Here is a 14,061-nt window from a genome sequence, read left to right on the forward strand (position 1 = left end):
TCATGTTTTGCCAGATGCGCCAGAAGGGGGAACCATTGCCTCTGTGTAGTTCATCCTCAGTTACAAAACAATGTTGTTATCCAGGACTGAGCAACATTAGAACAGTTTAAAAATAATAAATATTCATAGCTTCACCGGAACATTTAAATAAGACAAATCCCAAGGAACATGTTATGTCAACAGTTTTAATGAAAAAATACATCAATGCTACAAATCCATGGTTGCTGTGATTGAGATGAGATCACCTTCAAATTCACAAGTCGCTCCACCTACAGAATGAATATTAGTCTAAAAAAAGTAATAAATATAAAATGATAGAAATGTAAAAAACAAACAAAGTCAAAACTCGTACCTGACTATTGAAAGGTTTAGAAAACCATGTTCCTCTTATCGTAATACTTGACACATACATTTCAGGAAAGTATAATAATCTCAGTCTCAACAATGAATGTAACTGTGAGGCAAAGCAGTTTCACCCTTTTTTTTTTTTACCTCAGTTAAAAGTGCGATAACATTGTGTCAGGAAAAAACAAAAACAAATGGATCCCCTTGTACAAATAACAAACCATAAGTAGTTGTTAATTCTGCTTAGAGAGAACCAGTTACAGCCTTTGAGAATCCACAACACACATTCTGTAATACCGAGGGAACAAAATGTAAACTGTTATCTTAAATTATCTCCCAAAAGGAGGCAGGAACATTAATTAAAGCCACAATCCTTGATGGAAACTGACAGCCCACTGCCCATCCACTTTGGTTGTTTGAAGGATGAGGTTAGATTACTGTCCTTACGTTTGTCTGTAAAAAGCTTATAACAGTGTTTGCGCAAAAATCTAAAGAAATGTACTAAAGACTGAAACAACAGAAAATGACAGTGTCAGTGCATCTCGCTGTGCTTAGAAGGCATCTAAAGTTACAGTCCTTGTAAACAGCAAACTAGAAAAGGCAATAAAAAAATAAGGATTGTTTCTTTAAAATAACCATTACTTAATTTCCCCATGATTCGTCAGTCCACGCTTAAAACCAGCGATAAATCCAGCTGGAAACATTACACCATCCCAACATTACTTTTAACGTTCAGTTCAGGAAATGTTGTAATATAAATAATATTGGTTCCATGTTTCCCTTCTTCTCGGTGCTCACATGTACAGTATCAAAATACAAATATTTAAAAAGAACATCTAAAAATCAACCCACAGTCCCTAGTGGCAACCGCAGGAGTGTCAGGGTGACGCATGGCTCCATTTCCACAAAAACACAGAAAGGAAGTTTCTGTGACAGATTCTCATTAATCTCATGCCTTCGCCACTAAAATACTCCATAAATAAATCATACTAAAAATAGAGTTTTCCTGTTCATCAGCATAATAAAAAAATCAAATCCAGTGTCTCTGTCATACAACCACCTTGCCCTTGAGATCCAGCTTGGTGCCTTCACTTGCTTTGTTGGACTGATCTTCTGTTAGAGTGATGTAGGAGTACACCAGGCTGCCTGCAATACTGCAACAACACAGGCCACAACCATGTTAAAGTATACAAACACTTCACACCACATATGAAAAACATAAATACATGTCCATGCTGGTATTTGACCTAACCATGTGCTGGCAGATAACAGGAGATTTATTTGTGAAACTGGTTTTCAACATGAGGTGTTTGAATTAATGTTAGAGATCTACAAAACTTTCATTTGATAACTGCAGGCAAAAGGAGACATGAAAATCGTGTCAACCAGCGTAAAGGTGAACATGTTGCAGCACATCATCTCGTCATAAAATTCATAATTCCCAACAAGATGCAACAGGTACAGGAGTTGATTGGCACATCACTCTTGGTGATATCTGAGTCACATTGACCTTTTCCTTTACTCAGCAGAAACAAATATAATTTAGTTCACAGTTTGGGGGAGGACCAGTGGGAAACGCTCCAGTTCTGTTTACAAACTGAAACAAGAACAATTTAAGCTACATGCTAACGATGGAACATGGGATAGATGGGATATATTGCACTACGTGAAAAACAAAAGCGCCTCTGTAACATATTTACCCCCCAGTGTGAGCTTAGCACAGCTGAGGCCCAGTGTTGATTGGTTTAAAAAAATTCAAAACATTCAACAATTTTAAATTTGACCCAAGGATGCCACTAGATGAAAAGTCAGTGGACCAAAGTCATTAGTATTCAACATCTAGGGACCATGAATTTCTGTACCAAATGTCACGGCAATGCAGCCAATAGTTGTTTATATATTTCAGTCTGGACCAAAGTGGTGAACCAACAGAGCAACACTGCCATCCACAGGGCCGTGCTGCAAGCGTGGTTAAAACACAATATGATAATGTGGTATTCACAGTTACCTCTCATGTTTATATGTAACTGACTCGATCTGTTGTTTGGTCATAATGCAAAATGTATGTGGTAGAATGCCAGATGATTTGTGTTAGGGACAAATTCTGCATAGGTCCCCAGAACACCTTGGGCCGGCCCTGAATATATTTAAGTCTATCCGTCTATGTAAACAACTGGACGTTTGAGCATACATTACAAAATAATCCTTTTGTGTCATACCTGATATTCAAACCTATGAAGTTTGTCCAAGAGAAAATGTAGTCTCCACTGAACACCATCCCAATGTAGGTCACCAGGACATTCTGAAAAGTGGAGAAAATATAAATGAAGCTGTTTTGTTTGTGTATTGTTTTAGTATATTTAACTGTTACTTGATCCAAAACTGATGCTTACCTTGATGCAGCCCACTATCGTAGTTGTTAATGCAGAGTTGTATTGTGTACAAAGGACAGTGGAATACATCAGAACAAACCTGCAAAACAGCCAAGTTATCGTTTATCAACACTTGTTCAAGCATAAATTCAGATTTCACAGTGTTGATGCAACATGGTAGACAAAAGGGTCATTGTGAGTTTCACACTCAGTCAAGCGATGGCCTAGAATGATATAATAGCAAGAAGAACACAGAAATTTGATATTATCCTGTTGATGGTCAATTCTGGCACAAAACACAATCCTGCAGCTTGCTTGCGCATACATGCACATCACACATAAGCGTCGGCCTGTATTCTCACCCCATGATGCAAGAGAGGATGAACTGGGTGAGGAAAAATGCATCTGACCAGCCTTCATATTCCACTGCCTGACAAGAGAAGCACAGCGTAAAAAACAACAGAACTCTACGAGAGAAAACAAACACACGGACATTATAAGCATACAAAAAAGCTGGAATAAAGCTAGAGATGTAGGCAATTGTTTATTAAACTGATTTGAGTTTAAAATATTCAGTTTGTTTAGTAAAAATAATTCAAGTCTTGGACATGTCTGTTCTGGCATTCAGTGGAAGAAAGAAAGGTCAAGATGAAGTGAGCACTGCAAAACAAAGACACTGACACAACAAACATTTACATACTTACAAATTCAACACAGAGTTTCGAAATAGCTTTAAAGGGTAGTAGTGTGTATTTCTACTGAGGTTATTCAGTCAGGGGAGGTAGTAGGCGCTGCTGTAATAACTCTACTAGGTGCATAATAGCAGCTTTGTGCCTTTCTGGCTGCTGGGCCCCAGCTGGGCAAACCAGAAGGTCTCTGCCAACACTCACCAACAAAAAGGCAGCTCATATTTACGGCACACACCCATGCTTACGCGTATGTGCACTCACTTCAGTTTAGGATTAAACCTCGCAATAGCTGATTAGTACCAACACCATAAATACAAAAACTTGGTGGTTTAACTACTGTTGAAACACTTACATTTCACAAATCGAATGAATACAATCTACCATGAATAAATGTATTTGGATGTTTGAATAAAAGTTACTTAGAAAGGGAGCTTCAATCAAACAGCTTACCTTCTGCACATCTCCAGTCACATGAGCAAACAGTAGAGTAGGAATTATCATAAATAAAGCATTATAATACAACAATCCATACTTCCCCAGCTCCTGTGAGAAACAGCATAGAAACAGTTTCAGCAGAGCAAGAACAGAGAGGGTTATTCACAAGTGTTTCAGTGCACTACCCATTAACTAGCATACGGATGGCATGCATGGCCAGCACACTGCACTACCTAGAAACCTCTTTTTTGCATTTGTCTGATTCTGTTTCACGTGACTACATCTTTCACATACTCACACACACCTCTCTGTCTCGCTCTGCATTAGCAGACATCACATTACAGACATCACAGACTAAATCTGGACCCAGTTCTGCCTCTGCTGTAACGTGAGAGCTGAGCGGTCTTCTCATGTGACATGAAAAACGACTAACAAGCTACTTCTGACTCAACAGTTAAAATAATGCAAGAGAACATGCAAAATAAAGAGAAACACTCTACAAAAACTGAATTAAACAGTGATAATTAAATCAACTTAACAGGGAGTCAAAAGAACCAACTCCTGGCGTTTGTGTACACGGAGTTCCTTTAAGCCAGACGCTGAAGGACAGTTACGGTTCTCTAAATTAACAACATCAGCTCAATGCCAAAAGCAGCTCCCAGCCAACAATGGTTACTATTCATCAGATGGCGCTGCCGCATACCTTCGCATCCAATTTTTGTTTCACATAGGCTCCGTTGGCTGCAGTCAGCACGTCGTTCAGGAGAATGAACACGTAGCCTTGCAGGTCGAAGGACAAGTCGGCGCTACGAACAGAGACGAGAGAAAGTGTTGAGGAAGAAAATAAGTGTTCTGTCACTAACGATTTAGCTTTGGGCGTGCTGTGTTTCAACAGCGCTCCTTTAACTACAGATTTACAACATGTGTGTAATGAACCCTGAAGACAATATAACTAAAGTGAGGATGTATCAGGACAGGACAACCCTTTGTAGTGAAGGTAATTCTGGTCTGGGACACCTGGAATTAGTAGAACTTACCTTGCAGCTATAAACGCCCCAAGGATCATTGTAAATACTGTCAGCTGGACTGGCCTGGAGAATTTCTTCCTGCCAAAAGGTCAAAGACAGTAGAGCAATGAAATTCAATCTGTCTGCTTTGAGTTGTAAGTAAAAGCCACCATAACAATGCAAAGAGCTTGTTGTCCCACTGAGTAAAAGGACCAGTAAATGAATGAATGTAATCTTACTTGAGCAGTAATCCTTCAGCCAGCATTGTGAATAAGATGGAAAACCTCCTGAGGACAGTAAACATCGGCAGACTGGTGGAAGAGGACACCAATTTCTTTAACTTGGCCAAACATCAACAGCCATGCCCAGTGAGCTCATTGTGACACTGCATCAACTTCCCTTCATCAGTCATTCAGCCTAGATAGTTTAGATATGAGGACTTACTTTAGCCTTTTGGTTCCAAACAGACCAGTGACTTGATTTCCCACATAAAGGAGAGGTAGAGGAAACGCCTGTGAAACCAGGTAAACATAAATATTTGGCAATTGTGAAGAAATAAAACTGCCTTGCTCATGGTGAACTGGCAAAAGATTTTGGAGGGATGGCAAGATGTTCTCACCTTGCGAGGTATACTCTCATCACAGTCTGGGAAGCTGATCACCCTCGCAGCCTTGCCCACCCACAGCACAACCACTGTGGCCAACATCTGCACACATAAATTCAATAGACAATTATTTTAACTTTGCCTGCATGCAGGGATAGGTGTGTGTTTGGAAAATTGTGGCACAAAGAGGGAAAAGGGATCAACTTACTTGTCCAATTCCGACACATATTGAAGAAGGGAACCTGGAGAAGCAGATTTGAGTCCCCCGTTAGTCCCAGTCAACATGAATTTACAGCTTAAAGGCTGGGCACACTGTAGCTAACCTCGTACCTAAATAAAGCATCCTCAAATGCTATACAATACTATACATAGATACTGTAAGTGAAGCTCTCTTATTTCTGTCTGCACGGTTAGCTAATAAGCTCCACCGTATTGGCTCCGCTATTCAACACAACTTCAGTTGCTATGTTAGCTAGCTTGTGGTAACGTAGCTTTTCAACTAACAGTTAACGTTATACGCGCAATAAGCGTTAGCAAAACCGTTACCTGTAGTTTGTGAGGACACTTTTGTTCACCACGACGATGAGAAACGAGCTCACGCCGTAAAAGCCTGCGGCAAACAGCTTCACAAACACTGTCAGAGGTTTGTCCGCCATCCCCAACAAGTTCTCATTCCTCTGTGAGTGTCAGCTCTCTCCCTGCCATCTCTTCACAGGCTCATCCCCCGCTACACACACGCACACGCACGCACGCACACAACACGAGGACGTAGACGTTTCACAACTTCCGCCACAAGTCTGAACATCACAGAGACGCATTTGCTTTAAAGAGGGATGTTATTTTTTTCGGTCTATAAAACACGTGGAACGCACACACGAAGCTGAAAATAACAGCTTTTTGTTTGTTAATTTATTAACGTAAGTCAAGTCAAGTCACTTTATTTATATAGCAATTTTTAAAACAACAAGAGTTGACCCAAAGTGCTTCCTAAATACAAGTAACGTTATATATGAATAAAAATAATAAAGAGTACTGTACCATTGTGTATCCAGACACACAACAAACACAACCCTAATAGGCATCCAAGGAAGGTTGAGGTCAAGGGCAACTGGACTTGGACATTTCGTCCCTCATCCAAGAGGCTTCTTCAGTCCTGACCTTTTGACTGACATGTAACTCAGCTATTTAACCTCTGTGGGATCGTTTGCCAGGATCTGTCCTCGGTAAGGACAGTAATCTAACCTCATCCTTCAAACAACCAAAGTGGATGGGCAGTGGGCTGTCAGTACCCATGAAGGATTGTGGCTTTAATTAATGTTCCTGCCTCCTTTCGGGAGATAATTTAAAATGACACTTTACATTTTGTTCCCTCGGTATTACAGAATGTGTGTTGTGGATTCTGGTAACTGGTTCTCTCTATGCAGAATTAACAAACACTACTTACGGTTTGTTATTTGTACATGGGGATCCATTTGTTTTTGTTTTTTCCTGACACAATGTTATCGCACTTTTAACTGAGGGAAAAAAAAGGGTGGAACTGCTTTGCCTCACCTTATATTCATTGTTGAGACTGAGATTATTATACTTTCCTGAAATGTATGTGTCAAGTATTACGATAAAAGGAACATGGTTTTCTAAACCTTTCAATAGTCAGGTACGAGTTTTGACTTTGTTTTTGTTTGTTTTTACATTTCAATCATTTTATAGTTTATTACTTCTTTAGACTAATATTCATTCTGTAGGTGGAGTTCGGAGATCACCACTACAGTTTAATTGTAGTAATCAGTTGTGAGCTCAATTATTTGTAAATATTTCTGATTGTGGAGACAGGGACCAAGAGAGGAAGGGGGCCCACAGGGACTGCTTATAGGACCCAGAATTTTGAGGGACGCCGCTGCCTGGTCCTATCACTTTGTCTTGCCAAGGCTAGTTTCTCAGTGACAGCACTGTGTGCTGTTTTAATAAGCCTGTAGCCTGTTTTCTGCCCATGAAGTCGTGAACTTCAGCTGGTGCCACAGAAAATCATCTGACCTCACTTGGTGACAGACCAAAATAAATGTCAGCAAACCTAGTAATATTTTCAACAAGCTGCTTCTGTGGTGTTGTATAAACAACCACTGTTGCTGGCATGGCTGTCTGACTTTCAGCTTCTTTTTTGATAAGCTTTTGACAGTACCGAGTCAGAGTATGGCAAATTATGTCCAAATCCTTTTACTGTACTCCTGATTGATTTGTTCTGCAACTTCACCTGCCTGACTGCCTTTCACATTATGTCAGGTGGTGAGCTGCAATGCTGTCTTTCGCTGATAATTTCTAACCATCTTCCTTCCTTCATTCAAAAACACATTTCCTCTTTGCAATTACAAATAAACTACATCCTTATTATGCTGTCTACTATCCTTGTTGCCTTAATGCAATTCATAACACCATACTAAAGTAATGACGGCATGAAGTAGTGCGTGTGTGTGTCCACCAACACACTACAAGCCTACTATATTAAACAGTAAATCCCCACACACACGCTACTTCATCCAGTGTCATGAATTCAGTTATATGTAGTCCAGCGACATGCCTGCTGCTGTAAACTACATTGTAGTTATAATATTCTATTTACAATATTGTTGTCAGAGCTTATTATACAATTTCACGATGTTTTTTTAGCATGTTCTATGTGTATGTTTGTACTGGGATAAATTGTCACATGCAACAACTTTCCCCAAACTGATATTTGTGCTAATGTTGGCTAAATCTCAAGCTCAACATAGCACTTCATTAAAGTTGTGTTTCACTTGGAGAAACAAGAAGACCTCCCCCCACTACAATGCCATTGGGAACAGGAGACAATTGGAATGTTGATGAAACTGGGGTGACCACTGCACATTGTGTTCTTAGTTTTCGACAATCCAGTGTGACAACATGCCTGCTGATGGGGCAAATTGTCACAAGTGCACACTTTCTGTTCAGAAGCCTACAACTCTGTCATGAGATAAGATATGAAGATGTAATGAATACAAAATATGTGCCCAAGACTTCCTTCTTTCATGACATTTATTACCACTGTGATGAATGGTGTACAATGGCTTCAGATTGTTTCAATCACTCTGCCCAACGGCGGTGGCGAAGCATAAATTTGTTTGCTTTGTTTGCTTTGTTTGCTTTCTCATTTTGATTGGTCACATTTGGAAAAGCACAGGTGTTACTAACATTAACGATGGTGGCATCACAACCAATTAAGAGTATTGTCTTTATAGTGTATTTTAATATAGAAAAGAATTAAACGTTTATATAAGACTATAGGAGCAGTTCTGTGTGCTGCTTTAGAGTAGTGTTGCCGGTGGACCAAACTTGATATCTTCAAAATGCAGCAGCTCCTCATAAGAGATGGGTAGAAGACGTGCAAATATATTTAAACCCATTGGTTTATCTTTACAGCAAAATACATCAAGTCTGATAGAGGACAGTGCATGCTCCATCCAGAGTGCAGTACAAGATCTATTATTCAATCAATCTATTATTACCGAGAAATTTAAAAGAATGCATATATAATAATACATTTTCTATTTCTTTTTAGAGAAAGATAAAAAAAATATTACTTGTGTGTCATACCTGTGCTGAAGGACAGATTACTCTCTGCAGTTGGTGTAACAGTTTAAATTGTTCACTAATTACACAGCACACAAATGATCAAAACATTTTATGGTATTTCAAATAAAACTGTCATTGAAAAAATGCTATATTGCTGATGTCATAGGGTGGTGATGGTACATGGATACGACACATGCCTTTGGTGTGAGAGAACCGGGTTCAATTCCACAATGAAGCAATGTGTTAAGACCCCTAGTTGCTCCAGAGGCGTGTGACCTCTGACATATAGCAATTCTAAGTCGCTTTGGATAAAATTAATGTCAAATTCTTTGTACATCCATAATGTGATTGTTTCAACATAGAACAAATTGTGCGCAACAAAGACATTAGGCGGAGTCATGCAACATACTTTCAGTGTTGAAATCACATTGCTGTGAGGTTGCATATCATTAACTTATCCTCCAAAAGCCAAAGTAAGTTTAAAAGCCAAGTTTAAAATTAAAACAAAACATCCACTCAAACTTGACTGCTATTAACCAGCAAACCTCTAAACATTTAAATACAGTGGAATATGTTTTAATTTGCACTTTTATTACTCTTTAGCCATGTAGAACATTAATAGTATATGTTATCCTGTAGAGAGAAAAAAGACGCATCTAACCAAAGCTTTGATCTAATTATACATGACCACTAAATGAAGGCCAGCTTCCTGACCTGACCTTGCAATGGCCTGTGTATTTTGGCAGGTGTTTGTGGGATAAAAACCTGACGTGTCGCTGATAACAAATGTGTTTCTGCATGTGCCACGTTGACAGACGGTGGTTTAGTCAAACCTACAGTTCTTTCTGAAAAGACACAGGAGGGACATCTAATCTGAGCCATGTCTGGACTGAATGCCTCTCTCGGATACTTCCTGGCTGTTGTGATTTTTGCAGCCTCAGTTCGAACACTCCTTAATAAATGGCCACGGTTTTTCTTCACTTTGGAGTTTGCGTCCTCTTTTATGCTGGTGGCATGTTGGCTGGAGGTGCAGACCATTGTGGAGGTGGGTGAGTGGGCCGGGGGCTTGGGTCCTGATGTGACTGTAACCATGCTGTTCGTGGTGCTGCTAACACACGGCGTGATCTGCGGTGGTGCAACAGGGAATCCCACCCTGGTTGTGATGAAGTTCCTGCAGCTCGACGCCACCACTCTGCCCACTCTCCTTGCTGTTGCAGCACATTTTCTTGGGGCCCATGTAGCCCTTCTTGTAGCTGTTTACTACTGGAGTCTGGAGCTGACAGACATGCACATGATCAAAACCCTGATGGCTAGAGAGTGCAGCACGTCTCTGCTGGTCTCTTTGCTTCAGGGTTTTTTTACAGAGTGTGTTTGCGCGCTCATCTTTCACCTAGTCCATCTGAACCTGCAACGCAGATGTGCTCTGATCCGGGTGCCCTTGATCGCCATCCTCCTCACTTTCCTGTCCCACACAGGTAAGTTTTATGTAACCCCCCCACATGGTAGCCTAAATCACATGTGCAACCTTAATTTCCTCCTCCACCTGACCTACTTCAATGTATCCATTATTAGTATTTATGAATTTGGCCTAAAAGACTATAGAAGAGAAGAAAGTACAGTATTACTGTTAGTTTGCTCATTAGATATTACCTGTTTCAATGGACATCTCATTGATGTTTTTTTGATGTTCATGATCAGGGTCTTGCTTCATTGTATTCTTTTACAAACTTATAATTGACATACACTGCACTGCTGTTTGCTTCAAGTGTTATTTGATAGACTTGTGTGTCTACATCTATGTTATTAAAAGCATATAACATCAGTATAATAGCTTTATTTGTCTGTTCTTTTTGCAGCCAGAGGCTACACCTCAGCTTACATAAATCCATCACTGGCCTATGGCCTCACCTTCTACTGTTCTGGATTTACCTTCACAGAGTATGCAGTAGTGTACTGGCTGGGCTCTCTCACAGGTAAATTACATTAAAATGAATTATACAGTATGTGCATCCATCCCATGTCAATTCTTTGTAAGGGAACACCCTGTTTACAGAATGTCTGTTTTCTAGGCATGACTCTGGCTCTTCTTCTGTATATGGGCCATATCCCAAGGATTTTCGCCAAGAATTTACTATATTTCCAGAAGACACGTTTCCGAGTGCCAAAGGGAGACAAAGGAGAAAAGAAGAAAATGTGAAAAAAAAATTTCAACCTTTTAGAAAAGTACCTGACAACAAATGGTTAATGGTCAATAGGTATTTATCTCGAGGAGAAGTTACATGTCTGTACAGACTGTGTAAAATATTAAGCATAAAATAATAATGACAGAAGTTTTCCATCTTTGACAGCTGTTTTCATTAAGCTTCTTTTGGGGGGAAAAAACCCAACACTAGTGTTGGTGAAATCCACTGTGCAGACCACATTGTGGCCATCTGTTGGTAGCATAAAAAATGACACTGTGATCAACAGATTGATAAACACACTGCGGAAATAACACTGACGTGGAAAGTTTGCATTCAAATAACATCAAACTAGTTCCTCAAATTATGGATATAAGTGACTCAAAAACAGTACACATTTTTAAATAAGAAAATGAAAAAAGACAAATATCAGTCCTTCATTTATCGCAGTCAGAACAGGTTAACTGCAGTTACGTGCTGGCGGTGCTCTGGGTGCCACTAGGTTTAGAAGACACTGTCCCATCAGGCGTTGTATCTTTTGGCGTCTTCTTAAGAGAAGGGCTTGAATCTGTGGGGTGAGAAAGAATAAATAATGGTCAGTACCGAGTGTTCTGAAATACTCTTTGCTCAAGTCAGTATTGCCTCAGTGGGAGTTGAAAAATCTGAATTTGCTACTTTTTCTCAATTCTTATGTATTTGAGAGCCAATTTGTGCTGTCTGATAACAGTTTTATACGAGTATTAGGCCCATTGTATAGATACTTTTATCTTTTTTTTTTTTAGCACAGCCATTGGTAGGGGGGTAATATTCTGGGAAAAAAGTGGTAGATGTACGAGATAAAAAGCTGCTTTCACCGATCAGTATTATGAGATACTTCCTTCTGTTCAAATATTTATAAATGACTAAGATGTGATACTAAGATGGTGCCAATTGGCTTTGCTGCAGCCCCTCATATCTGCCCCAATTATCTGAAAGCTCCACCTTTTCTGTCTTCACTGACTCTTGTATTATTACTACTTATTATTACTCATAAATTTACCACTTTAATCTCAGGGAATATCCAGATTCTTTCTCGTATTTTTAGGACTTAATTCTATCAAATCTCTTTCTCTCAAAACATTTTTTTCCTTCTAATATTACCTTACTCCTGTGGCTCTGTAATTTACTTTTATTTTTTTATCTACGTTGGCCCTAATACACTGTTATAATTTTAGGCTCACGGTATTATTAATCTTTAAGATTGAGAAGGGTTTCACAGTACGAATCTTGATGCTGCGACCAGGTAAGCACAGTACGCTTAGTAAAACCATCCTCTGTGAGGTTAGTGGAGGGTTGTCACCTGGCTGCTTTTGTTGCTCCATCTGAGCCTCGGGACGATCTACCCATAAACAATAATCTGGATTATTCAGTAACATCTTGCTCTGGCCACAACTGAGGCACTTCACAACAGTAAAGCGAGTCTTGTGTTTCTTCCCTAATGAGACAAAGTCAACAAAAAGAAGGTTAGTCTCTCTGAACATGCTTCTTTAAATCTACAAAAACTAGAGTGAGACAATCAGAAATACTTTATTCATCCCCGAGGGGCAATTCTTTAAAGAGACAAGAGTGTCATAAAAATGGTAAACTGACTTACTTCGTTGTCTTGTTGTGGCAGTGACACCAGGGATGAGCAATGAGCAGCACTTCTTGCATAATTGTCTCTTCACTGATGGGTCTCTGCAATAAAATAAACTATTAACAGCTGAAACCCATATTCATGCTTAGACAGGTTAGAGTTTTAAGGATGTCAACCAATCCTCTGAAAAGACCAAAACCAACTGTTAGTCCCTCTCGCAATACTTTCTGATTTACCTACCTTGTCTGTGGCTCTCATCCCAAAGCACATTGGTTCCTACTAAAGATGTAAATCTTTAAAAAGAGGTCACTAACATATAGTTTCAGTTGTTAAAAGGGCTCAGTACAGCTGAGCAGAACAGCTTGGCACTTAAGTTTTTAGTAAATGTTACTCAAACAGGAAGAACTGGTGCATTTGTCGTGAACAATGTTCAGCAGTGGATGCTGAAACATGTTAATGGTAATGTAAGAACATGTGTAGCTCGTTAATGTGTTTTACAGTTCTCAAATATGTTTATCTGTACATATGAAACCCTATGCAACAATGAAAAAAGTAATCAACAAAAGGTGTTGCTTTACAGGAAAAGTGCTGCGAACCTTCAAAATAAAATCAGACGAAACAAACGCCTCTGTATAATAATCAAATAAACTTACTGTCTAAGAACTAAACGTCTTGCAATGGTCTTCTGTGTGAAGCAGTAGAAACGAGCCAGCTCCACATTCTCCGGGGTTTGAGATAAAACACAATGTGCAGCCTGCAGTGGGATAAAACCGGTGGAACGTCATTACATAGACACCTCCATGGCGAGTTAGCTAGCATGTTAGCCACGTGACCGTTACCAATGCCATCACGACAGCGGTTAGCTTTTACTTTATCATTTATTTCCTACCTGGTAAAGATAGTTCAGTCTTTGGTAAGCGTCTTTGTCTTTCGTGTGGAATGCCATTTCACAGTAAGCCCAGAAAGAGTTGCAGTTATGTCCTGTTGTTACAGCTGCTTCACTTTGAGAATCGGAAACCGGAGCTTAGCCGAAACACTGTTACACTTCCGGGCAAAACCTCCACAATAAAAGCGCAAAGTAAACTCAGACTACAAAAGATCAACCTTTTCAAAATGATTGTCAACATACTCTTTAATATAAAGACACCTCGAGCTCTGTCGCCTACATCCTAAATTTGTGCCTGTAGATAATCATACACTGTGGATAAACCTAAACAGAGTAGATAGAA

At 39.6% G+C, this 14,061-nt stretch overlaps 3 protein-coding genes across 5 annotated transcripts; 1 reads left to right on the plus strand and 2 right to left on the minus strand.

Moving 5' to 3' along the window:
• Positions 1–171: 171 nt before the first annotated feature.
• LOC119901039 (UDP-N-acetylglucosamine/UDP-glucose/GDP-mannose transporter-like) lies at positions 172–6,185 on the minus strand. 2 transcript variants are annotated; one of them, XM_038716449.1, is made up of 12 exons: positions 5,999–6,184; positions 5,661–5,694; positions 5,468–5,554; positions 5,293–5,360; positions 5,088–5,159; positions 4,879–4,947; positions 4,545–4,647; positions 3,857–3,949; positions 3,080–3,147; positions 2,739–2,817; positions 2,565–2,647; positions 172–1,499 (listed from the first exon to the last, which is right to left on the minus strand). In XM_038716449.1, the coding sequence occupies exons 1-12, from the start codon at positions 6,106–6,108 to the stop codon at positions 1,394–1,396; spliced, it is 972 nt and encodes a 323-aa protein (XP_038572377.1). In that variant the 5' UTR covers positions 6,109–6,184; the 3' UTR covers positions 172–1,393. The 2 variants fall into 2 exon arrangements, with proteins under 2 accessions (XP_038572377.1, XP_038572379.1); XM_038716451.1 differs by lacking the exon at positions 3,857–3,949 and having other exon boundaries at positions 5,999–6,185.
• A 3,636-nt stretch (positions 6,186–9,821) lies between these two features.
• Positions 9,822–11,242, plus strand: aqp12 (aquaporin 12). Its single transcript, XM_038716460.1, has 3 exons — positions 9,822–10,512; positions 10,894–11,010; positions 11,107–11,242. The coding sequence occupies exons 1-3, from the start codon at positions 9,918–9,920 to the stop codon at positions 11,232–11,234; spliced, it is 840 nt and encodes a 279-aa protein (XP_038572388.1). The 5' UTR covers positions 9,822–9,917; the 3' UTR covers positions 11,235–11,242.
• Positions 11,243–11,278: 36 nt separating this feature from the next.
• rpp21 (ribonuclease P 21 subunit) lies at positions 11,279–13,882 on the minus strand. 2 transcript variants are annotated; one of them, XM_038716461.1, is made up of 5 exons: positions 13,722–13,881; positions 13,486–13,586; positions 12,851–12,933; positions 12,557–12,691; positions 11,279–11,785 (listed from the first exon to the last, which is right to left on the minus strand). In XM_038716461.1, the coding sequence occupies exons 1-5, from the start codon at positions 13,776–13,778 to the stop codon at positions 11,688–11,690; spliced, it is 474 nt and encodes a 157-aa protein (XP_038572389.1). In that variant the 5' UTR covers positions 13,779–13,881; the 3' UTR covers positions 11,279–11,687. The 2 variants fall into 2 exon arrangements, with proteins under 2 accessions (XP_038572389.1, XP_038572390.1); XM_038716462.1 differs by lacking the exon at positions 12,557–12,691 and having other exon boundaries at positions 13,722–13,882.
• Between the last annotated feature and the right edge of the window lie 179 nt (positions 13,883–14,061).

This window comes from Micropterus salmoides, unplaced genomic scaffold (genome assembly GCF_014851395.1).
Source record: "Micropterus salmoides isolate LMB-PRFRI ecotype aquatic unplaced genomic scaffold, ASM1485139v1 Ms_hic_scaffold_13, whole genome shotgun sequence".
NCBI classification, from domain to species: Eukaryota; Metazoa; Chordata; class Actinopteri; order Centrarchiformes; family Centrarchidae; genus Micropterus; species Micropterus salmoides.